The sequence below is a fragment of the Antechinus flavipes genome, chromosome 1 (genome assembly GCF_016432865.1).
Source record: "Antechinus flavipes isolate AdamAnt ecotype Samford, QLD, Australia chromosome 1, AdamAnt_v2, whole genome shotgun sequence".
In the NCBI taxonomy this organism is placed as follows: domain Eukaryota; kingdom Metazoa; phylum Chordata; class Mammalia; order Dasyuromorphia; family Dasyuridae; genus Antechinus; species Antechinus flavipes.
In genome coordinates, this window is record NC_067398.1 from 362,898,427 (window position 1) to 362,922,726 (window position 24,300).

Consider the following 24,300-nt stretch of genomic DNA (forward strand, 5'->3'; position numbering starts at 1 on the left):
AAGCAAATGCCTTTGTTTGCTCTGTTTACTTTCAGGGAAATATCGAACAGCAGATGAAGAGAAAATTAATCCAGCTCCTTATTTAACCTGTGAGAGTTTCCCACATGCTGTGGACCACATCCTACAACATTTACTTTAAGGGATGATGACAACATGAACCAACTTGAAATATAACTTTATTTCCCAGAATGCATCTTTCTTTGAAGACTCATTGGACCAGAATACATAGAAGCAGGAGGGAAAGATATCGAACTTTAGCCAGTTACCATGCCTTAGGACTAATCCCCTTTGGTTATTTTTTTATGTGTGTGTGAACATGATAAAACCTGAAGAAACAAAAGCTGAAATTTTATGCCATTCCTTTTAAAATATCCACCAGTTTAGACAGTCCTTCGAAAGAAAATCTACCTTAAGAATGGTGTTCTGCTTATCTTTTAACAATTACTCTGGGAGGGGATAGTATTCAGTGTGTGAATAAAGTTGACTCAGTTTTTTAAAATTATAAAACAGTGTTAATAGCCTGTAGTTTTAGTATTTTATGTAGACTTAGTATTGATTGCAACTGTGAAACCCATCAAATATTTGAAGCAAATGAAACATGTAGAAAGTAAAATGAATTATCCCTTAGACCAAACAATCAAGTGAATTTGCTTTAACTGATGATGAAAACTAGATTATCTGCTGTATTATTCCCATCACGAGTGACTTTTTTTTTCTCTTCATTAGCCAGAAACGACTAATTTAAATTTAGAGCCTGATTTTAATTTAAAATAATATTACCATTAATAACCTATTCATTGCAGATACCTATTATGCTGTGTAACAGTTGTTTTGGAAATTTTATGTAAAATTAAAACTATCAGTATTTTACAGATGTTTTAATTAGACATTGTTATTAACAGGAACAGTGCAGAAACTAAAATCAAGCCTTTAATGTCTTATAGACCATGCATTTTTGAAGTTACTGTCCACCAGGGTCCTATTAACTGTACATTTGTAAGATTTCATTATTTTTCCCTCTAACACTATGGGAAAAATCTTTTAGAAGCTACTGGGACATATTCAAGCTTTTATGTACTTGCTTAGTACAGCTGTAAAATGAAATCCCGTCATTTAGCATGGATCATTCTTCTCATGTTAAATCCACCAAAATGAAGGGGCCTAAGCTGGTAATGATTTTTCTTGCACATTTGCATACTGTGATAATCCCAGTCCTTTGCTGCTGTTGTACAGGGCTCTTGGGCATTAAATTATTAGAATGTAATTGTACATCATCATAGCATTCACCTTATTGAAACTCATTGGTGTTAATGAGCTGTGTGTTTTGGTACTTCATTGAGTGTAGTTTTGGAGAAGGCTGGGTTGAAGTGGTCGTCATCTCTCCATTCAGTCCTTTTCCTCAGGCTACCAAACGCTGTTTGAATATCACACAGACCATAGAAGGCACAAGTTCAGAAAGCATATGAGAGGGACACAGACAAATCAGAGCTGCCTAGATCTTCCTCCATGTTTTTGGAACTACCCGTGTTTTCCTTGCCTTCTTAGTGCTGGAGTAGCAAGAGAATTTGGAAATGAAAATAAAATAAAATTGAACTAAAATAAAAAAGTATGAACAATAATTAATTCTGCCCTTGTTTACTGATTCACTGCTTTAAAAGTAGGAAAAATAGTGCCAGAGAAGACAAAGCTCTGGGTCTCAGCCTGGGTTTCTCACAGTGTATGTATCAGCAGCAGGGGCACCTCCAATTAAGAGTAAGGGTGGGAGTGGGGAAAAGAAAATCCTGTTTATAATCTCTGAATATTTAGAATGCATTTTTACAATCAAAACAGACAAGCAGATATTGAGCTTTCTAATTTGTTTCAGTAGGGAGAAAAAAAAACCCCAAACTTCTCTAAGGGTAAATCTTTCTGGAGAGGATTCTAACTACTGCAGTTGTTTTTTAGGCACTTTTGAGCACAGGGTCCTCTGAGATTTGCTGCTTTGGCTGTGTACCTGGTTACCTGTGTACCTAAATACCTGCTTCTTACTGCTGCTTTTTAAACCTCAGTTAAGTAGTTGAATGCCTGTTAAATATCCAGCTCTGTACTAAGTACTTTAGGGAATACAGAAAAGTATCCTGGTCTCCAGGATAAGAAGGCAAGACTAACAGGAAATAATTAGAGCACAGCACAAGCCAGGGTAAGTGATGAATTTTGCAGTATCGATAACAAAAGAATTATATATGTTCAAAGAAGGGTGAAAGTGTGAGTTGGGTAGTTAGGATCTGTTTCTTGAAAGAAGCATTAATTAAGTTGCAACTCTTAGAAGGGAAAGAGTAGGCATGAAGACAGCTCTCTCTAATGATTTGTAAAGAGCTTATTTCAATTTTTTTCTGAAAAGAATATGCCAAAAATGAGCTATAACCTGCAAATATCAGTATGAATGATATGCAGAACTAACTGCCACTCCCACTGAAGTAAAGCCAAATATGAGAAAAAATGAACTAGAAAAATATTTTGGTGAGGAAATATCAAAGGACATTCACAAAGGTGCCCATAATTTTTGAAGACTCTTAAGGTTTGGATAAACTGGTATATTGTTGGCACATCCCCATAACCGTTTCTTTTAGAAGGAGATTCAGTTCATGATCTGTTTTCCGACCGTCCAGTGACAAGAGACAGAGACTATGGGTTATGGTATTTGTCAATCTTTGTATAATCTTACCATGGCCAGGAAGTGGGAGAACTTAATAGCAATTTCATGAGATTGTGAACCTGACAGAAATTTTATTATTTTTCACATTTATCTTCTGAGACCAGTAGACACTTGGTATGATTTTGTTGAATGAAACTGAGTTTTGAGGTTCTTTCTAGGGCTCAGTCTTTGCTCCCCAGATATTTAATGTGCCCAGAACATGCAGTGCTAACAAATTTAAGAATTGATAGGAAGTTTAGCTATCATTAAAGATAGATATCATTAAAGCAATGATTATAACTAAATCCTTAAGTTGCTGTGTTGTTCCTTCTTGTACATATATGTATAATATATCTCTAATCAAAACAAACTCTAACTTTGTTTATATAGGAGACACACAAACCAACTTAATTTTCATTTTAAAAAGCTAGAGGAAAAGTAGAGTAAGAAGTAGGTTTAAGGACACTTCTTCACTTCATTTTTAAACACTAAATAAGCAAGTGTTAGAAGTTTTTAAGTTCTTTGGAAATCTTGAGTAGTCCCTCTAGGGATTTTTTTTTACTATTACTTTCTCCAAATGAGAATGAAGGTTGGTCAAAATCCTTAAAAATGTCTGTACGATGAAGGCATTTTTTTTTTTCTTTTCTTTCTTTTTTGGGGAGGAGGGGTGAATATGACTGATGAAGGAATTTGCAATGGGCTTTGTTTTGCCTCAGTGCTAGAGTAGCAAGAGAATTTGGAAATGAAAATAAAATAAAATTGAACTAAAATAAAACTGTATGAACAATAATTCTGTTGTTTGTTTTCAGCTTTGGGTCTTCTTACAAATCTTAAACACCTTGGGCCCCTATAATAGAGAATTATTTGTATTCAGAGGCTGAGCATTAAATGAAATTCACTACAAATCCTGCCTCTAGTGACAAACCGCACTTGAACCTTAACATCTGTTTGCTTAGGGCCTTCCTTGGGCTAGTTGGGAGCCATTTGGCTGACTTGGCTGAATCGAGGTGGGGAAGAACCTCCAAGGTCATGAAGACCCGTGCCTAAGTAAGAAACCCTCTGAGAAAGGTCATTGGCCTGGAATAGCTATTTGCCACAGCTAATTGGTAAGGATTCAGGCCTAAACTCGACACACTGAATCCCTCCTCCCCTTGGAAACTGCAATGTCTGCTGCCAGTCTCCCCGACTTTTCACGTTTTCAGGCCCTCCTCACTTTGTAGGCGCTGACTGAGGAAGGCTGCTGCTCCCTGAAGATTACAATTTCATGAAGCTGTCGGAGATGTCAGATCATTTAAACAAATAAATAAATGGATTCATCCAAGTTCCTTTTCCTGCCCTGTTAGCCTTCCACGCCATCTGTTGCACTAGGAAAGTATCAGGGAGAAGACCAAGGGGTTGGAGAAGCAGCACTATACGGTGGAAAGTGCACGGCCTTTGCAGTCAGAAGGTACGAACTGGGGTTTGCTTGGCAGAGATAGTGGAGGGGGTTGCCATTTCCTCCTCCAGCTCATTCCCAGATGGGGAAACTGAGGGACCCAGGGTGAAGTGACCTGTCCAGGGTCACACAGTAGGGAGCTGAGGACTTGAACTCGGGTCCTCCTATCTCCAGGGCCCACACTGTGTCCCCTGGCTGCTTAATAGTAATTAATTATTCAGGATTGGGATCCAGGACCTGTACTGCCAAATCAAGGGTTGTCCGTAGTACCATGCTGCTTTTCCAATAACAGACATTTATATAGTCCTCCATTGGATCCTTAGGACAACCATCCTCCCATCAGGTAGGTCAGAGGTGCGAGTGACTTGTCCATACCATTAATATATCTAATAGTCTAGATTCTCTCCTTCAGCACACTTGGGTGGGTAAGAGATTCTTGGTAGGGGCATCATACATAATGCCGTGGAAGTGGGAGAAGATAATTACCTTAAAAAATATCTCACCTTTTATGACACATTATCTATTCAAAACATCCAAATACCAACATTAAAGGGAAAAAAAGGTGCTTTTGTGATCCAAATTTCTATGATAAAACTCACATTTACTCATAAGAATCATAGGTACTCAGTATTAGGGCTATAAGGATCCTAGTGGTCATCTAGACCCAGGATTTTAATCTGGGATCCACAGAACTGCCAAGGGGTCTGTGTTAAACTTTCAGAGGGTCTGTGAAGTTGATTATGGTAATTTTTTTTTTTTTTTACTGAGATCTGGCTTCCATTGGTATGTACTATATTTTATATTTTAAAAAATTCCGGGGGCAGCTGGATGGCCAGTGGATAGAGCATCATCCCTGAAGTCAAGGGGACCTGAGTTCAAATGTGATCTCAAATAATACTTCCTAGCTATGTGACCCTGGGCAAGTCACTTCACCCCAATTGCCTCAGGGGAGGGGGAACATTCTGAGTAGGAATCCATAACCAAAAAAGATTAAGAACCTGTGATCTAATCCAACTCCCTTATTTTATTAATAAGAAAATAATCCCAGAAAGAGTAGTGATTTGATATAGTAATAAAGCCAGAAGTAAGTCCAATGCCCTTTGTACACGCAATCTCAAGTGCAGTAATCACAATGATCATTCACTTCGGGATTTACACAGTGCTTTTTTTCCACATCAGCCCATGAGGCAGACAGTCTTCCAGTCATCTCATTTTGCAGATAAGGAATCAGGTACAGAGACTGCTTTGCTCAAAGTTACCCAAATAATTAATGACAAAGCTGAAGCTCAAACCCAGATTCTCTGTATTTGCTATGTTGTTTCTCCTAAACCACACACGTCCTCAACTTCAATGAAGTTTCGAAGTCTTTCAGGGTAGGTATGATCCTAGGTTTGAGAATTATGCCCCCAGATATGTTTAATCCTATATCAGATTGTCTGCCATTTTAGGCAGGCACCAGAGAGAGGAGGGAGAACATCCCAAAAGAAATGGTCCCCCCCAGGCTTTGCTTGAAGTCTGGTGTTCTGGAGACCTGCCTCTAGAAAACAGCCTATCCCTGTTTGGGGTAGCTCTAATTGTTATGGAAGGACTTCCTATATCAAGCTTAAATCTACCCTTCTACAAATTCTACCCATTGCTCCTAGTTTAACCTCATAAATCTATTTTTCCCCACACAACAAGACTTAAGATATTTGTCCTGTCTCCCTAACTCCTCTGTTCTTTAGCTTATTCATCTTCAATGGCAATTTCAATATGAAATGATCTTGAGACCCTTCCTTCCCTGGTCCTCTTTAACTTATCAGTGCTTTACCTAAAAGTCAACTGAATTGACTATTCCATATATATGGAATGGCTACTTAGGTGACAAAGCCAAAAATCTCAAGCATAAATCCTCTATCTCCAAAGCCTTCTCAAATCTTCCAACTCCACCTCAGCCACATAGAGAGATGGTCACACACTTTATTTTGTCATCATCTATGACTCTTCTGCTTCTATATTCAAGGAATACAAAATTCAGCCCTCAGAATAACTTTTTATCATTTCATCTTTCCCTATGCTTTATGACCCTGGTCCTCATGCTCCCTGTGACTTCCATTCTTTCAGTTCTTTCCCAGGTCATCATCCCTACAAACACTTTGATCCTTTTCTAATTGCTAAATCTCATAGCCTTTTCCTCAGTTCCCTCCTTCTTGACTTCTCAGAAACATGGGTCTCCACTGAACACCATTTCTTCTTGGATGCTCTCTTCTCTGATTTTGCTCTGAACATTCAATATCTTTTGTTAGATATCCATCCATGTCATGCCCTTGATTTAATCAGCCTCTATGGGTTCAGTGATAACTTCCATGCAAATGATCCCCATATCTATATATCTAGCCATAGCCTGTCTCCTGAACTCCAGAACCACATCAGTCAATAAACAGTTATTAACTACCTACTATGTACCAGGCAATGTGCTAAGCTCTGGGAGTACAGAGGTAGACAATTCTGGCCCTCAAGAAACTAATGGGAAAGACCACAAGCAAATATGTACAAATAAGGGAAAAATAGAAAATTATTTTAAAGAAAAAATACTAAAATTAAGAGAGTACTCAATGAGACCTACATGAACTGATGCTAAGTGAAATGAGCAGAACCAAGAGATCACTATACACAGCAACAAGAAGATTATTTGATGATCAATTTGGATGGACGTGGCTCTTTTCAACAATGAGGTAATTCAGGCCAGTTCCAATGGACTTATGATGTAGAGAGCCATCTATATCCAGAGAGAGAGAAATGTGGGAACTGAGGGTGGATCACAGCATAGCATTCTCACTCTCTCTGTTGTGGCTTACTTGCATTTTGTTTTCTTATTCACTTTTTCCCCTTTTTGATCTGATTTTTCCTATGCAGCATGATGAATGTGGAAATATGTATTGAGGAATTGCATGTGTTTAACATATATTGGATCACTTGCCGACTGGGGTAGGAGGTGGAGGGAAGGGAGAGAAAAAAACAGAACACAGGGTTTTGTAGGGATGAATGTCAAAAATTATCCATGTTTATATTTTGAAAATAAAAAGCTTTAATAATAAAAACATATTGGATTACTTGCCATCTAGGGAAGGAAGAGAGAAAGGGGAGAAATTTGGAACACAAGGTTTTGCAAGGGTCAATGTTGAAAAATTAACCATGGATATGTTTTGAAAATAAAAAGCTTCAATAAAAAGAGGTTATTTCCTTTAGCTTTTTTAAATTAAAAATTACAAAGCTCTGAGCCATCATAATAGGTGAGAATTTCCATGGAGAAGAGAAGGGGGAGTGGTTGGGTATTGCACATGAAAATATGATTCTATGTTATCTGGAACTTGTTTTTGTTTAATTGTATTTAAATTCATAAAGTAAGTTTAAAAGCTAAAAAAAAAAAAAGGTATTTAATGAAAGACAGAGAAGTCAGTAGGTGAAGATGAGAAACATGAGAATTTGAGACATAAAAAATGCCTGAAGCCAAAAGATGGAGTGTCTTGTTTATCAAAAAGTATCACCAGATTGAAGAATATGTATTGGGGAGTAAGGTGTAAAAGGCTGGATGGAGAAGGGTATGAAGAACTTTGAATATCAAACAGAGGCTATTTCATTCTGGAGACAATAGGGAGCCATTGGATTTTACTGAGTAAGAGAGTGACATGGATAAATCTTTGTTTTAGGAAAATCACTTTGGTGGCTGAATGGAGGATGGACTGGGGTGGGGAGAGGCTGAAGACAGGCAGATCCACCAGTGGATTATTGCAACTGTCTAAACATGAGATGATGAGAATCTTCACCACGGAGGTGGTAATATCAGGAGAGAAGGGAGTGTATTTAAGAGATGTTGTAAGGAGAAAATTGGATTGCAAAGAGGAAATGCAGATTGGATCTGGAAAGATGAAATAGTAAGAAGTCAAGTTTGTAAACCTAGGGGTCTGGGAGGATAGCAGTACCCTTAGCAGTAATAGGGAAAGTAGGGAAAGGTTTCGAGGGCAAAAATAATGAACTTGGTTTTGGAAATGCTAAGTTTAAAATGTCTATTAGACATCTAGTTTGAGATGTCTGAAAGGCATTTGGAGATGCGAGATTGGAGATCAGCAGAGAAATTAGGGCAGGATGGGTAGATTTGAGAATCATCAGCAGAAATAATAATTAAATATACAAGATGACCTAGAACAGATACCTACAGTTAGAGGTGTTTGAGGACTGAGGAATGGTGTGCTAGGTAGGAGGGGACCTAGGAGAGAAAGGTGTTCTGAAAACAGCGAGAAGAAATTATTAAGTAGAGAGTAATCAACCCAGTGAAAGACTCTAGAGAAGTCAAAAACAGGACTAAGAAAAGTCCCGTGGATCTGAATTTTAAAATTACTGTAACTTTGGAGAGAAAAGTTCCATAGAACGATGAGGGCAGACACCAGATTCTAAGGGGTTAGGAAAGTGAGGAGAAAAATTGGAGGCATCTATCACAGGCAGCCTTTGCAAGAAGTTTGATCATAATGGACACAAGAAATAGATGGTGATAGTTAGCAGAGATGGAAAGATTACATGACAGCATGATAATTGTGGAAAAGTGTATAGAAGAACTGCACATGTTTAACATATATTGGATTATTTGCCATCTAAGGAAGAGGGTGGGGGGAAAGGGAAAGAGAAAAAAATTAGAACACAAGGTTTGGCTGGGGTGAATGTTGAAAGTTATGCAAATATTTTGAAAATAAAAAGCTTTAAAAAAATTACATGAAGGTTTTTTTTTCAGGTTAAGAGAGACATAGGCATGATTATAGGCAGAAGGGAAGAAATTAGTACATAGGGACAGAATGAAAAGAAATGAATAAGTGAGATGACAGAGGGGACAAAATCAGAGGAAGGGATGCAGATGAAGGGTGGGCATTGATAAGGAGGAAGGGCACCTGAGTGTGAGATGGGTGAAAGAAGAGATACTGGCAGAAGGCATCTGAGGGAATGTGAGATGAAGAAGAGGGAAAAAGAGAGAGCTGATGGCAAATAGCCTCAATTATTTTTTGTAAAAAATAATAATAATGAGCAAAGTTCTCAGCTCAGGGCTGGGGAGAGGAAAAGTTTGGAAGTGCTGTTCTGGAGAGTAGGATAGTGCATGGACACATTAGATTTAGAAGATTTGCTTAACAGCAGGATAGGCCTAATTATATATTTATATATAAATATAGTGGACAGAGCAGTTATGTGATTTTTTTGCACCCACATTCAGCAGCCCCTGTATAGGGGCTAAAGCAGAGAATAGTGGTAGTTGTCCAAAGTTGAAACCTGGCAAGATGCAATTGGTAATGTGACTCTGAATTGGGTTGGGTCATCTATGTGTCAAGGTGATGGCTAGTGCAAGGGAGATGGCCTGGCCTGTGAGAGAATTAAGGGACTGAAGGACTAGCAGTTGTCACCAAAAGCTTCTAGGGCATCTCCACCTAGATGTGACTAAGCCATTTCAAATTCTCTAGGTCCACCTTGCCTTCAAGAACGTTCCTGTCCTCCAGTCAGCCAGGCTTAAACCTGCAAGTCAATTGTGACTGAACTTACTCCCACTCCTCTTCTACCCAGTCTGTCTGTACTCTGTATACATATTTTGTATGTATATAATTATTTACATGTCTTCCCCAATAGAAGGGGAGTTTTTTTGATGTCAGGGGCAGTGGTTTTTTGCCTTTATTTGTATCCCAAAAGTTTACCAGAATGCCTGGAATATTTTAAACATTTAATTAAAAGTTGGCTAACTCTTTTAGTGTTCCTTTTCTTTTCAGTCATTGAAATGGCAGCTGTCAAATGAGCTCTCAGACACAGCTTTCAACAGGATCCTTCCAAGATCATTTGTGTAGTACCAATATAACTTTTTAATTTGACCTTTTTCTCCTCAAAAGAAAATACTGGGTCAACCTTAAAACACACTTTAAAATGTGGGTATATAACTTATATTAGATTGCTTCCCATCTTGGGAAATGGGAATAAGAGGAGAAAAATTTGGAAACTCAAAATCTTTAAAAAAAAAAAATGAATACTGAAAATGGTCTTTACATATAATTGGAAAAAATAAAATACTACTAAATAAATAATTTTTTAAAAGAGAAAACTAATGTGGGAAATATCTTTATACATAATTGGAAAAAATAAAATACTACTAAATAAATAAATTTTTTAAAGAGAAAACTAATGTGGGAAATATCTTTATACATAATTGGAAAAAATAAAATACTACTAAATAAATAATTTTTAAAGAGAAAACTAATGTGGGAAATTGTTCATAAAAGTTTTATGCAAAGAAATTGAGAAAACATCTACATTGTATTGTAGAAGATAAACAATATTACACACATATAATTGGATTTCACAATATCTTGTTATTTATCATATAAAATGTAAAAGGCATCTCAGATTTCCAATGAAAATACACTAAACGCAAGTTTTCTGAAATAAGACTTTTTTCCAACAACTGAATGAATTTTCTCTTCTATAGTCCCACTTATAAAACTGGTAGTGATAACACCTTGAAATCTATGATGTCTCCTGTGGATGATGGGAAAGGGGCAAGGGTAAATTCAGACAGATTCATAGTCACTTTGCCAGGCTGAATATTTCTGAATCAGATTCTTGACAGAAGGTTTGGTGTGAGCCATCACATCCAGAAAGTCTGCGGTAGTCACGGTGTCCAGCCGGATGGCATGTAAATTGCTGTTCTCTAGATAAAAACAACAATAATCGACCTGATGTTGATCAATGCTGTCGAAATGCTAATAGGTCTTCTATCAATGTGATGCATACATAATGTAGCACACTTAATGGTTAATGCAGTGAAGCTCAGAGTAGAGAGGGAAGGAGATTCTTAATGCGAGATTGAGTCTAGCCTCTGAAATCCCGACCCAAAGGTGACCTAAATGTAGCTTTATCGAAACATTATGTAATATTTATATAGTGCCTTAAATGGACAGCTCGATGTAAAAGGGAATTTTCGGAAGAAACAGAACTCTGGGCCTTCGGGTACTAATCATTTGAAAGCAAACACGATCCCAAACAAGACACTAAAAAAGGTGGAGGGAGCCCAGAGCCCCCAGACCTGTTAACAAGGTCCGTGTTGCAAGTCTAGGCCAGGCCCAGGGGCCAAGCCCCACCTGCTGGTGGGTGTTAAGACTAGAAAACATAAAAACAACTATGGTCTTCATCGAGTTTCTCATCTACCTGATTGGAGATTTTCAAGTGCATTAAAGATTTTTCTCACAGGTCGCATGGCTGCCTCCTTGCAGACTAGTTTGATGTCTGAGCCAGAGTAGCCCTCAGTCTCCTGAAGTAATAACAAAACAAGCCATTAGTTCGCTGGTAATACAAGTCCATTTTCCTGAATGTTCTCTATTACGTGAGGTGAATGGGCCCTGATTTTCCTTTTGTTTATACTTTGTATGTGCTCAGAGAGCTCCCTGCTCTGATACTGCTGAGCAATTTCCAGAGGTTTTCAAGAGAATGATGAATATCACGGTTTGATAAGTGGATGAATTAGAGCATTAAACAACTTTCTACCATCTCAAGAGATTCTGTCCCACTTTACTGGTGGGATGAATGCCTGTAAAACTTAGAAGAAAGTAGGGCTCCTCAATCTAATGTGCTGTAGCTACTAAGCTGTCTTATTCTGCATAAAACTCTTGGCTGACAGGAATTAATATACAAGTAACGCTTGTCACTGGTGCTCTCCAAACTTTCAGAAGAAACCTCGTTACCCCCATCTCTGCTGCTGAAATCCTTCTTCAAGGTCCAGCCGAGTACCATCTCTTCCATGACACTTCCCTTCCCCCTGTAGCTGGAGAAATGTTATTCCTTCCTTGGATCTTTCAGAGCACTCAGTTCGACCTGTGTCCTTATTCATTCACTTTTTATATATAACTACTATGAATGCTCCTTGAGGATAGGGATTATAGTCTCATGGTTCATTCTCTGGTACAGCATCTCTTACATTAGTGCTAAAGAACTACTGAATTTTGCTTCAATTCCCTACAGGAAATTTTTGGGGGGGAATGTCCTCCAGTCAGTTAATCTACACACATTTATTGGACATCTACCATGTGCCAGGCACTCTGCTAAGTGTTGAAAATACAGAGAAAGGGAGAGATGTGCAAATGAAATAAAGATAGCATAAGTTAAAGATAATCTTAGAGGAGAGGTCCTAAAATTAAGGAAAATTGGCAAAAGGTAGACTCAGTTACTTGAAGGAAGCTAGAGGCATAAAAAGGAGGACAAAGATACGAGGAATGACCAGTAAAAAGCTGAGTCTGGAGATGGAGTGACCCACACAAAAGGAGCCAGGAGGCCAGTGCCATTAATCATGGAGGGGAGCAAGGTATAAGAATAATGGAAATACAGAAAGGGGCCAGTTATAAATGGTTTTAAGAACCAAACAAAGAATTTCATATTTAATTCTGGAGGTAACAGGGAGTCCACTGGGGCCAAATAAATAGAGGGGTGATATAATCAGCCATGTGCTCAAGGCTTGACAGCTGAGTGGGAGACGGATGGACTGGAGTGAGGAGATACTTGTGACAGAGAAACCCACCGGCAGGCTACTGCAATAGCTCAGTGAGGTGGAGGGCCTGCATCAGAGAGGGTCAGGGTCCCAGGAGGGAAGAGCAGGACATGGCGGGTGAATGGATATGAATGGTGAAAGACTGAGGAGATGAGGAGGCAATTTTGCTTCAAACCTGGGTGACCGGGAAAATGGGGGTACTCTTCACCACTTAGGAAGATGAGAGGCTGGGAGGTCATTTTGGACATGTTGATTTTAAGATATAGATGGGCCATTCAGTTCAATATATCCAATAGTCAGATGTACAGACAAGTCAGAAGAGATTTTAGGGCCAGAAGAGAACCATCTACATAGAGATGATGATTGAATCCTTGGGAGTTGAGATTATCAAGCAAAATAGTATAGAGGAAGAAGAGGGTCATCTCTAGAAATTCCCTTGTCAAGTAATCTGGGATATCCCTACGTCCCATGGGTCCCCAAGCTGTGCCAGGAGCTGCACTTATAGCATGAGTATCTGACATTTTCCTTATACTCAAATCCGAAAGGGAATCAAAAATGGAAGAATCCTTCCCCCTCCCCAAACTAAACAAAATCATTCTTTCCCTTTAATTTAAAACTCCCTGTAAGTGGAAGGAATTATCTCTCAGCCTTCTACCCAGTACCCAAACTCCTCAGAGATGGCAATACAGCTTCTGCTTTAATATTTTCCCTGCCTTATTTTTCAAACTTTAACTGACTATATTGGCAAGATCCTGGCTAAGACAACTTTGTTTACTTAAGCTCCTGGGGAAGCCAGCCTTATTTCCTTAAAGTCTGAGCTAGGCCGAGGTGCTTTAGAGAATAGACCCCACGGCGCCAGGCTGGGGATGGGGGAGCTGGCCATCACCTGGCCCAGCAGGCCATACTCCAGTTCAGCGTGGAGCTCCACGCCACCGCTGTTGCTCACGGCGGGCAGCCAATGGCGGATCATGGCTTGTCTTGCCTCCTTGCTGGGGAGATCCACCAGAATCCTCTTTTCCAGGCGGCGTAACATCGCACAGTCTAATTCCCTGGAACACATCAGAAACAACAGTAAGATGGGTGGAAGTGAAAGTTTCTTGGCCAAATAGTGTAACTTAAAGGTGATCTAATGCTACTCTCTTGTAGAAAGTTACTTTGTACGTTAACAATTATGAAACATCTCTGCTGGGTGAGCAAATATTATACTTATTCCCAGGCTGACTGGGAAGAAAGAATTTGTTATACTTAGCAATATCAGACCTAAAACTTCATTATAAAGCAGCAGTCATCAAAACCATTTGGAACTGGCTAAGAAATAAGGGTAGAGGATCAGTGCAATAGATTAGAAGACACAACACAATAATCAAGGCCTGTAACAATCTCATATTTGATAAACCCCTAAATTCCAGCTCCTGGGATAAGAAATCACTATTTCACAAAAATTGCCAGGAAAATTGGAAAATAATATGTCATCAGCATAGACCTACATCTTACACCCCATACCAAAATAAAGTCAAAATGAGTATGTGATTTGGGCAAAAAGGGTGATACTATAAGCAAATTAGGAAAACAAGGAATAATTTATCTATCAAATCTTTGGAGAAGGGAGGATTTATGACCAAAGAAGAACTAGAGAACATTATGAAATGCAAAATGGATAACTTTGATTACATTAAATTAAATTAAGAAGTTTTTGCACAAACAAAATCAACAGAAACAGGACTAAAGGGAAATACAAAGATAGGAAAAAGTTTTTACAGCCAGTGTTTCTTGTAAAGGTCTCATTTCTATAACATATAAAGAAATGTGTCAAATTTATAAGAATACAAATCATTCCCCAATTGACAAATGGTCAAAGGATATGATCAGACAATTTTCAGATGATGAAACTAAAGCCATCTATAGTCATGAAAAAAATTCTCTAAATCACTACTGATTAGAGAAATGGAAATTAAAACAATTCTAAGGTACCTCTCTGTTAGAATCCTTACAACGTGTTAAGCCATTAGCATTGATAGAGACAATAATTATCTAGTTTAACATGATTCAGTATGATTGATCTGATCTTTTAAGGAGATGTTATGAGCCAGAACTTGAAACAAGGTACTAAGTGGAATTGAGGAGACACCGTTTAAATCTAGTTTAGAATTGTTTAATCCTACAACAAATAATGGTTTCCAGTCATATAATGATGTACACTCAGTGAACAGCATATAAGCAAGAAACTCTCAGGGCCAAGGAGCACTCTGGGAGATACAGAAGCCCACAAGCCCACTCTCGGAGGTGGAGTCTGATTCATTCTATCTTCCACCTTTGTGCTGGCTGGAGGCTGAAGAAAGCAGAGGCAAAGGACAAGCTGCAAGAGCTCTTGGAACCAAGGAGGGAGAGAGGCCTCTAAGAAAGCTAACCAGGCCCAAGGAAAGAGACAAGACTGGGAAGGAGAAAATAAACCTTTGGATTTTATCAACTGGCTGTATTTGGGGTGATTATTACTTTTAACTGAAACTAAGGCTGCCTCCAGAAAACCTCCGCAAGAAATCTGCTCCCAGAGAATCATCATATATTTTTTAAAAAGAAGAGAAAACCACATCTCTCAGATTGCCTAAGATGACAGGAAAAAATTATAAATGTTGGAGGGGATGTGGGAAAATTGAGACACTAATGCATTGTTGGTAGAGTTGTGAATGAAATGATACGACCATTCTGGAGAGCAATCTGGAACTATGCCTAAAAGGTTATAAAGCTGTACATACCTTTTGACCCAGCAGTGTCACTAATGAGTCTGTATCCCAAGGAAATCATAAAGGAAGGAAAAGAACCCACGTGTACAAAAATGTTTGTAACAGCTCTTTTTGTGGTAGCAAAGAATTGGAAATGCCCATCAATTGGGGAATGGCTGAATAAGTTGTAGTACATGAAGATAATGGAATATTATTGTTCTACAAAAAAATGATGAACAAGCTTATTTTAGAAAAACCTGGAAAGATTTACATGGACTGATACTGAAATAAACAAGCAGAACTAGGAACACAGTGTACACAATAACAGCAAGATAATGATAAACTATGAAAGACTTGGTTCTTCTCAGTGGTTCAAGTTATCCAAAGCAATCCCAATAAATTTTGGATAAAAATGCCATTTGCATCCAGAAAAAAAAAAAACTATGGAAAATGAAGATAAATCAAAACATGCTATATTCACTTCTTTTTTCTCTTTGTTTTTTTCTCTACTGTGGTTTTTCCCTTTTGTTGTGCTTTTTCTCTTCCAACACAATTCTTAAAGCAATATGTATTAAAAATAAATAAAAATAAAAATAAAATAGAATTTGTTATAGATATATAGTTTTATATAAATATATACACACGTGTATTTATATGCATGTGTGTATATCTGTTGTGTGTTTGTGTACAATACCATTAAGGTGATCTGAGATATCATTCAATGAAGGCTAAGCAAAGCTGTGAATAAGATAAGAATCCAAACTGAATATACTAGCATTTCTACTGTAGTGATGATGCCTTTTTTCAATAAGAATCTGGCAAATTATTCCTGAAAATAACTTTAGCACTTTAGGAAACTGAATCATTTCAATCCTTGACAAACTCTTCAGTGAATGAGGAAGCATTGGATTTGGAACCTGAGGCCTAGGTTTCAAATCCTATTTCTGCTACTTGTTAGTTGTGTTGTCTTGACCAAACTACTTCTCAGGGTTTCAGTTTCCTCATCTGTAAAATGAACGGCTTAGATGATCTCTAAGGAGGTAACTAGATAGTACAGTGGTTAAGAGCATTGGACTCGGAGTCAGGAAGTTCCAAACATTACTTTAAATACTTGCAGTTCTCCAGGCAAATTATTTAACATCTTTCAGCTTAGGTTTCCTCATCGGTAAAATAAGGTTATTAATTCTAACTGCCCCCACAGGAGTGTTAGGAAGATCAAATGAGATAACATATGTACAGCACTTTGGAAACTTTAAAGCAATATGTAAATGTTATTGCTAGTATAAAAAGTTCTTTATTGTTATAAATATTAGGTTACTATAAACTGCTATACTGCTGAACTTTGCTAGTGGCCTCTAAAAGTTTAATGCCTCCCTAATGAATCCAGAATAAATACAGATTTTTAACCTGTGCTTTTCCTGAAATATAGCTCACATTTTTTGCAATTTTTAGTGTGCCAATACATCTTTTGAAGTGTATGTCTGTGTAACGCTGCTCCATTTTTCATTGTAAGTTTCTGAAGGGCAGCAACTACCTGTTATTTTTCTAGCAACTAACTGTTATTTTTCTTGTGCAGTGCGTGGATACTCAATGTTATTTAATGATGATGATTAATTCAATGAAAAATATTTCTTGATAAGGACACTGACGGTTCTTTACCTCTTCCTCCAAAAGAGTAAGAAATATTTTGAAAGTAAAACTACTATCAAAAGGAAACACCTTTAAAGTAATTCCTATAATATGTATACATATATTGTATTTAACATATACTTTAACATATTTAACATGTATTGGTTTATCTGCTAACTGGGGGCGGGGGGGAAGGGAGGGGAAAAACTGGAACAAAAGGTTTTGTAATTGTCAATGCTGAAAAATTACCCATGCATATATCTTGTAAATAAAAAGCTATAATAAATTTTTTTAAAAAATAAAGTAATCCTTATAGGAAATTGTTATATTTTGTAAACAAAAAACAAAGGCTGTTCTATATTCCAGATACTCCCAACTGCACCCTGGGGTCCATGATACTGAAATAAAGAAAGTCAGAAATTAACTGTAGGTGGAATAGCCTTCACTGCTACCTCAAAGTCTATCACAAGTGGTGGCTTGTCTGGTCCCTACGTGACAGAGCCTACTGAACTAAAATAAGTAAATAATAAAGGTTTTATACAACTATTGATGGAGTAATCACAGCAAGCCTTCATCAGCATTCATAGTGGAGTTCCCCCCTTGATAAACATTTAATTAGTGTACTCCATCCTTCAACAAGGGGAAAAGTTAAGAATTAAGTCATCATGAATATGGTGGCAAGAAAACCAGCAAAATTCTGAGAAAATAACCAAGGAAAGGACAGATTTTAATGCCATAAAGAAATACTATAAGTAAATTCTAGAACAAAATTGCAGAAAAAGAATAATTCTTCAACAACTAAAACTGGAGCCCCAGAAATGACTACAGAATAATTATACCAAATTCCAAGGGAGATAAGATCTCATTAAAAATTGAAGGAAGGGATAAAGAATTCAACAGATAGTTGAAAATAGAAACTTTTAGAAAACTTTAGCAATATATCAGGCAACTTGAAAAAAAGAAGAGAAGAAAACAGATTTTAAACATTAAACAATATCAAGACATGTTAAAACAAAGTTAAAGATAGTAAAATCAGAAAAACATGTGATAACAAAAACCTGAAAAAGACCAGAGAGATAATATAAGAATCATTTGTTTTCTAGAAAAACTTAAGTAATTAAAAATTTTGAATACCCCATTTTAATAAATTACAAAGTTGCCCAAAAATGTTAGAACCATTGTAGTGACAACATACAGAATCCACAGATGACTACCAGGAAGAAACCTCATATATTACATAATTAGAAATATGATTCTATGTATACATAGATGGTTTTAGGATTCCTTCTAACTCTAGTTCTGATTTTAAATTACAGAAGATAAGACATTATTTTTTCCTCCAACACTTCTACATTCTGAGTTAAACATCTTCAATTTGTCCTTTATGATATGGTTTACAGTCCTCACCATCTCGGTCACACTCTACCCACCTTCAACATCTAGAATTGAATTCTTAATTGCTGATGCATTCTAACCAAATCAAGGTACTACTGCTTTCCTCATTCTGGACACCAAAACTATTAGTTATATTTTAACTATCTTGTCATACTGCTTCCTGATACTAACGTACTAAATCATGCAGATTTTCTTTTCCAATGATTGCAGTCTAGTCTCATCTTCCCTCAAATGCAGTTGTGTTAATTTTTTGAAACCACATGTTGGAACTTATTTTTATCCCTACATCTTTTTATTAGATTCAGATCATTGTTCTAGATTGTATTAAAAGCTTTCTGGATGTTTCACACATTTACCCTATCTTTCTTTTTATTAGATTCAGATCATTGTTCTAGATTGTATTAAAAGCTTTCTGAATGTTTCACACATTTACCCTATCTTTTTAACCTGAGGATATTAAATACCATTTTTAATGGTATTTCTTTGATGGTTAACTCATCTTTAAGGGATGAATTAGAGTCAACTTGTCAATATCAGTTTTTGTATTTCAAAGATCTTTTATTTCTTTCTTCCTCTCTTTGTCTCTGTTTCTATCTCTCTCCGTCTGTCTCCCGGTTTATCTGTGTCTTTCTGTCTTTTTCTGTCTCTCTGTCTCTCTCTCTGTTTCTGTCTCTTTCTTTCTGTGTCTCTGTTTCTCTTGCTCTGTGTCTGTTTCTTTCTCTGTGTGTGTGTGTTTCTTTGTGTGTGTATCTTCTCTCTCTGTCTCTCTGTCTTTCTCTCTCTCTCACACACACACACACACACACACACACTCACAAACACATACACAACTCAGATAGACCATGGCCCCTTTTTAACCAAAAAGATTATTTTTAGGAGTTGCTTTGGCTGAAAAATTTGTCACCCCACCATCAAACTAATGAGCTCCTCAAGCTTACTTAAGTTGGTGCCTGGGACCACAACACAGTCTGTTGTGAGGCACCCATTTGAAGCTTTTGCCAATTGGTAAGACTGGCCAGAGTTTGTCTTTGGCCAACACAGAAGGTGACTGGCTGATAACTGCTGTACTGGGCCAAGAACACCAGCTCACCCTCAGCTGTGCTAAAGCACTTTTGGCTTCCTGCTTCTACTGATGTGGGTGTTCAGGGCTGTTTGGCCTTCTGCTGAACACCCTAGACTGCTATGGTTGGAGTTCTTGTGTCCTCTAGATCAAATGTTTCTGTCTCTTCAGACAGATTCAACTGTGGGCTAGTAAAGCAGCTGCACAGCTTGTAAAAGAAAATGTGAATAGATGGGTTGGAAGACACGAACCTTAGTAAGTAGACTTTAAAAATCTGTTTGTTCTACTCAAAGGCCTTTTCCTCTTCTTTTGTGGTTTTCAACTTTGTTTCAGACATAAGACTATTAGATGTAAATGAGGTATCACTCTACAATTTGTTATTAGCCCCCTTTAAAAGGCCCTATTTGGTGTTCTTGGCTCTAACCAACTCTCTGTAGGGCAGAAAAGTTACAATATGCCAAACTCAGAGCTGCCCTAAATGTCCCTCCAAATTTAATGCTATGTTTAACATATACTGGATTGCTTGCCATCTAGGGGAGGGGTGGGGGGAAGGAGGGGAAAATCTAAAACACAAGGCTATGCAAGGGTCAATGTTGTCAAATTATCCATGCATATGTTTTGAAAATAAAAAGCTTTAGAAAAAAATTAATGCTAAAAGAAAGCTAAATTGCTGACTTCTAGTGACACAAAATCCTCATATCTGGGCCAAAGATGCAAACCAGAACAGTCTGGCACATAAAGTATGATTCCTGGTTAAAATCAGGATGACACATAGTATGAAAAACTTTTGGGAGTCAAGAGCTTCATTTTTTTTCATTCATTCAACAGCATTTGTTAAGCGCCTATTTATGTCCAATCTATTTGGAAACACTGGGCATATGAAAATAAACAATTTTTTTTTATTTTAAAAAGTTCTTTTCTTCAAGGAGCTTACTAGCAACTGGGAGGATACAGGAGAGTTAGCATGTCCCAGTGCAAGACAGAGCAGGATTCAGAGACTAAGGCATTGTATTCAAGGCTAAGTTCTCCAAGTTGTGGTATATGAATGTTATATTTGTTCTGTAAGAAACGATCAGCAGGATGATTTTGCAGAGTCCTGTAGAGATTGACAGAAACTAATGCTGAGTGAAATGGGCAGAACCAGGAGAGCATTATATATGGCAACAGCAAGATTATATGATGATCAAATCTGATGGACGAAGCTTTTGTCCACAATGAGGTGACTCAGACCAGTTCCAATGGTCTTGTGATTAAGAGAGCCATTTATACCCAGAGAGAGGCCTGTGGGAACTGAGTGGGGTTCACAACATAGCATTCTCATTTTTTTGTTGTTTACTTGCATTTTGTTTTCTTTCTCACTTTTTCCCCTTTCAGATCTGATTTTTGTGTGTGTGTGTGTGTACAGCATGATATTTGTGGAAATTATGTATAGAGGAATTGCACATGTTTAGCATATATTGGATTACTTGCTGATTAGAGGAGAGAGGGAAAGGGAGGGGAAAAAATCAGAACACAAGGTTTTGTAGGAGTGAATGTCAAAAAATGAAAATAAAAATTGAAAATAAAAACCTATAATTTAAAAACGGCTAAGTTTTCCTACTTAGAATCATGGGATCACAGAGTGAGGCTGGAAGGGATCTTGACATCATTTGAAAAGTAAAGGACTGAGAAACTTACATTCTCAAAAGAGAGGAAAAAAACTGTTATCCTTTAAAAATTCCACTATTTCTAAGTTCAGTAAAAGAAAAACAAAGCAACAAGGTAACATGCTTTGTTAAAGAAAAAAACCTAGCAGAGAGGGGAGAATGTTAGAACTTAACTATTCCTTGTTTTGAGGTATTACACGAAATTATTGCTCAAAACACAGAAGTGCAAAGTAAAGAGTAAGGAACTTCATAAATTGCAAGGAAGGGTTTTGAAAAAGAAAAAAAATAGTAGAATGACCATAGATTGACTGTGTAGAATAAAAGGAAGGAGGTAAGTTGGGAAATGGGATAGAATCAAGAAGGGAGCCTCAAGCAAAACAGACCACAATTACAGAGCCCTTTAAAATCCCTTACATAACTTATCTTTCCCCCTTCCTTACACATTATTCCCCCAATACATCTGAGATTTTTCCAACCTGGTCATCTTGTTTGCCTTCATATATAATATTCAACCCCCTATCTGTGTGTCCCCATTCTTGGACTGTATTCTCTCCTCATTTTCACTTTTTAGAATCATTTTATTCCAGATTCAATTCAAGTACCACCTTCTTTGATTTTTTTTTCAAAAAATTTTAAACATTTTTATTTAAAGTTTTGAGTTTCAAATTCGATACCACCCCATTCCCCAAGACCTGAAGCAATCAGATATGGATTATATTTGTACAATTATGTAAAACATTTCCATATTAGTCATTTTGTAGAAGACGACTCAAATAAAAGAAAAAAAGTGGAAAATAGCAAGCTTCAGTTTGTATTCAAGCATTATCAGTTCTTTCTCTGAAGTGTGCTTCATCATTAATTTTGGGATCATCTTGGATCATTGTATTGCAAAGAATAGTTAAGTCATTTGCCTTTCTTCATCAATGTCTCCAGGTTCTATTCACTTTACTTCATATAAGTTCATATAAGTCTTTCCAGTTTTTTTCTGAAATCATCCTGTGAGACACCTGCCTCCTGAAGCCCTTTCTGATCTCCTCATCTGCTAGGGCTTTCCCTCTCAAGCTATTTTGCATATATGTTAGTTATCCATTTTTGCATACTATGTATTAGGACCTGGCCCTATGTTGGGTGGCCATAGACTTTCAGATACTTTTCCAGAATCCAAGTGCTTGTTGAGGGTAAGGCTCTGTATGAAAGCTTCTGAGATTGTTTCTGTAGAGTTCTGGGAAAGACTAATCAGCCATGTGGATTTTGAAGAATCAAGAATTTAGCACCGGATTTGTGCTCTTCTGCTTTTCTTTTCAAATGCTCTGAAAGGAGAGGTCCTTCCTAGTCAATCTAGTCTTATTAATGCCACAGGTGAAGTGGGAACAAGAATATCTGTGACAAGTGAGCCCTGGCCCTTGCGTGCTAGGCTGGGTGAAATGATCCCTGCTTCCCCAAGCCCGACTCATGGCTGAGTCAGGAAAGTCAGTTGTTGTTAATCACAATAGTTAACACTAAACACTTCTCTTTTTTAGAGAAAAGAATTGGTGCTACATACTCTGACAGCAATCAGTTTCCCCCCGAGATTTCTGTACATTCTTTTTTCTCTGTTTATTTGAAATAAAATGTGTGCTGTGATGTGGGTGATAGAAATTGGGTTCCCCAGTAAAAGAACCATCTAGTACCAATATGAGAATGAAAAGTTGGGTTAGCAATAGGTTTTTCCCTGGAAGACTGCCCACCTGATAAAGCCACTAGCAACAATTTCCAAAGCCAGTTCAAAGTATTAAACAGGAGAGAATAAAGCCTAGAGCATGATTTGTAATATGAACTTTCATTCCCCACATACATGAGGAATACCACAGATAAAAGACATAGATAATATGGGGAATAACATAGATAATAGACATAGAAAAATCTACTCATACTTAAAATATGAATCTATTTAGATCTGTGTTTATAATATTTTAAGAAGCCCAAAAGCCAAGAATGAAATAGGAATAGAAGACGAGGACTATATTAGGATCTTCTGAATTCTTCTATGTCCAGCACTCAAGCCCTTCTATATTTCTTATGGGATTTTCACCCATCACGGTAATATGTTTGAAATGCTGAATAGTAGCTAAAACACCATGTTTATTTGTTCTTCAAATGTATATGTACATACTTGTCTCCCCTTTGAGAATGCAAGTCTCTGAGGGGAGGGATTTCTTCATTCTTTCTACCTGTATCCCTAGCTCCTAGGTGGTATACAGTAGACACTTAGTAAATGCTTACTGATTGATAGCTGCGGCTCTCATTTATTTAGTGCTCTAAAGTTTATAAACAACCAAAATAACCCTTTGAGCCAGGCAGTAAGATGTCATTGCTCTCATTTTCAGATGAGGAGATAGATTTGAAGAAGAAAATTACTTTCTTACAATTGTGTACCTAGTCAGCTTCATAGTACTTTTGCCGTTAAGTGGATCCCGTGTAGAAGAATTATGGAAGAAAGGGGGCAAGAGTTCTATAGGATGAGACAATGATACGACATAGATGGCATGTGATCTGCACTATTAAGAGAGAGTATCTATATGAATGAGATCACAAACCCCATGTAAGTACTGACCCTGGCCGCAACAGGGAGGAAAGAATGGAAGGGAGACTAAGGTGGCAACAGTGGAAAAGAAGAATCCTTTCCAGACACTCCCAGAAGGAAGAATCAAGGCTTGGTACTTCATTAGGTGCTTGGGGGAAAGAAAGGGGAACTGTCACATTGTTTTTTGCGGTTCCGAACCTGGGAGAAGCAGAGGCATCAAGACCCCCCTCACAAATGTGTACGATGAAAAGCCTTTCCTCTGGCTGGTCTGGAGGAAGATGGGGCCGCCAAGGAGGGCTTGGGCTCTCTCCTCCTCCTTCTCCTGAGCCCCACAAGACCTTTTCTGGTCAAAAATCCCCAAAATGCCATGAGAAAATTGTTTAATGCAGAGATAGGAGATAAAGGGCCCCGTGGTGATGGTTCTATTGATCAACTAATGCCCCAAACAAAGAGATTTACTTCCAAACTGCTGGAAGGCACAATATAAATGAAACAGTGACAGCCCTAATGGATGAATGCACTTTTAATGACACCAATAATAAAAGTCATACAAGGGGGAAAACAAGGGACAAATGAAATGTGTCGTGGAATCATCATTCTTTACAGAAGAAAAATAAACTTGTAGCCACCAAAGTG

At 37.6% G+C, this 24,300-nt stretch overlaps 2 protein-coding genes across 2 annotated transcripts in view; one reads left to right on the forward strand and one right to left on the reverse strand.

Annotated features, from left to right (window-relative positions):
• Positions 1–3,464, forward strand: part of HDHD2 (haloacid dehalogenase like hydrolase domain containing 2) — a 40,990-nt gene extending 37,526 nt beyond the window's left edge. Inside the window, exon 7 of the mRNA XM_051969657.1 lies at positions 36–3,464. Coding sequence (XP_051825617.1) covers positions 36–139 — 104 coding nt within the window. The 3' untranslated portion in view covers positions 140–3,464. The remainder of the gene's footprint in view (positions 1–35) is intronic.
• A 6,999-nt stretch (positions 3,465–10,463) lies between these two features.
• The window catches only part of KATNAL2 (katanin catalytic subunit A1 like 2), a 130,096-nt gene continuing 116,259 nt past the window's right edge, over positions 10,464–24,300 (reverse strand). The window contains exons 14-16 of the mRNA XM_051969659.1: positions 13,538–13,700; positions 11,319–11,421; positions 10,464–10,821 (exon numbers count right to left, since the gene is read on the reverse strand). Coding sequence (XP_051825619.1) covers positions 10,682–10,821; positions 11,319–11,421; positions 13,538–13,700 — 406 coding nt within the window. The 3' untranslated portion in view covers positions 10,464–10,681. The remainder of the gene's footprint in view (positions 10,822–11,318; positions 11,422–13,537; positions 13,701–24,300) is intronic.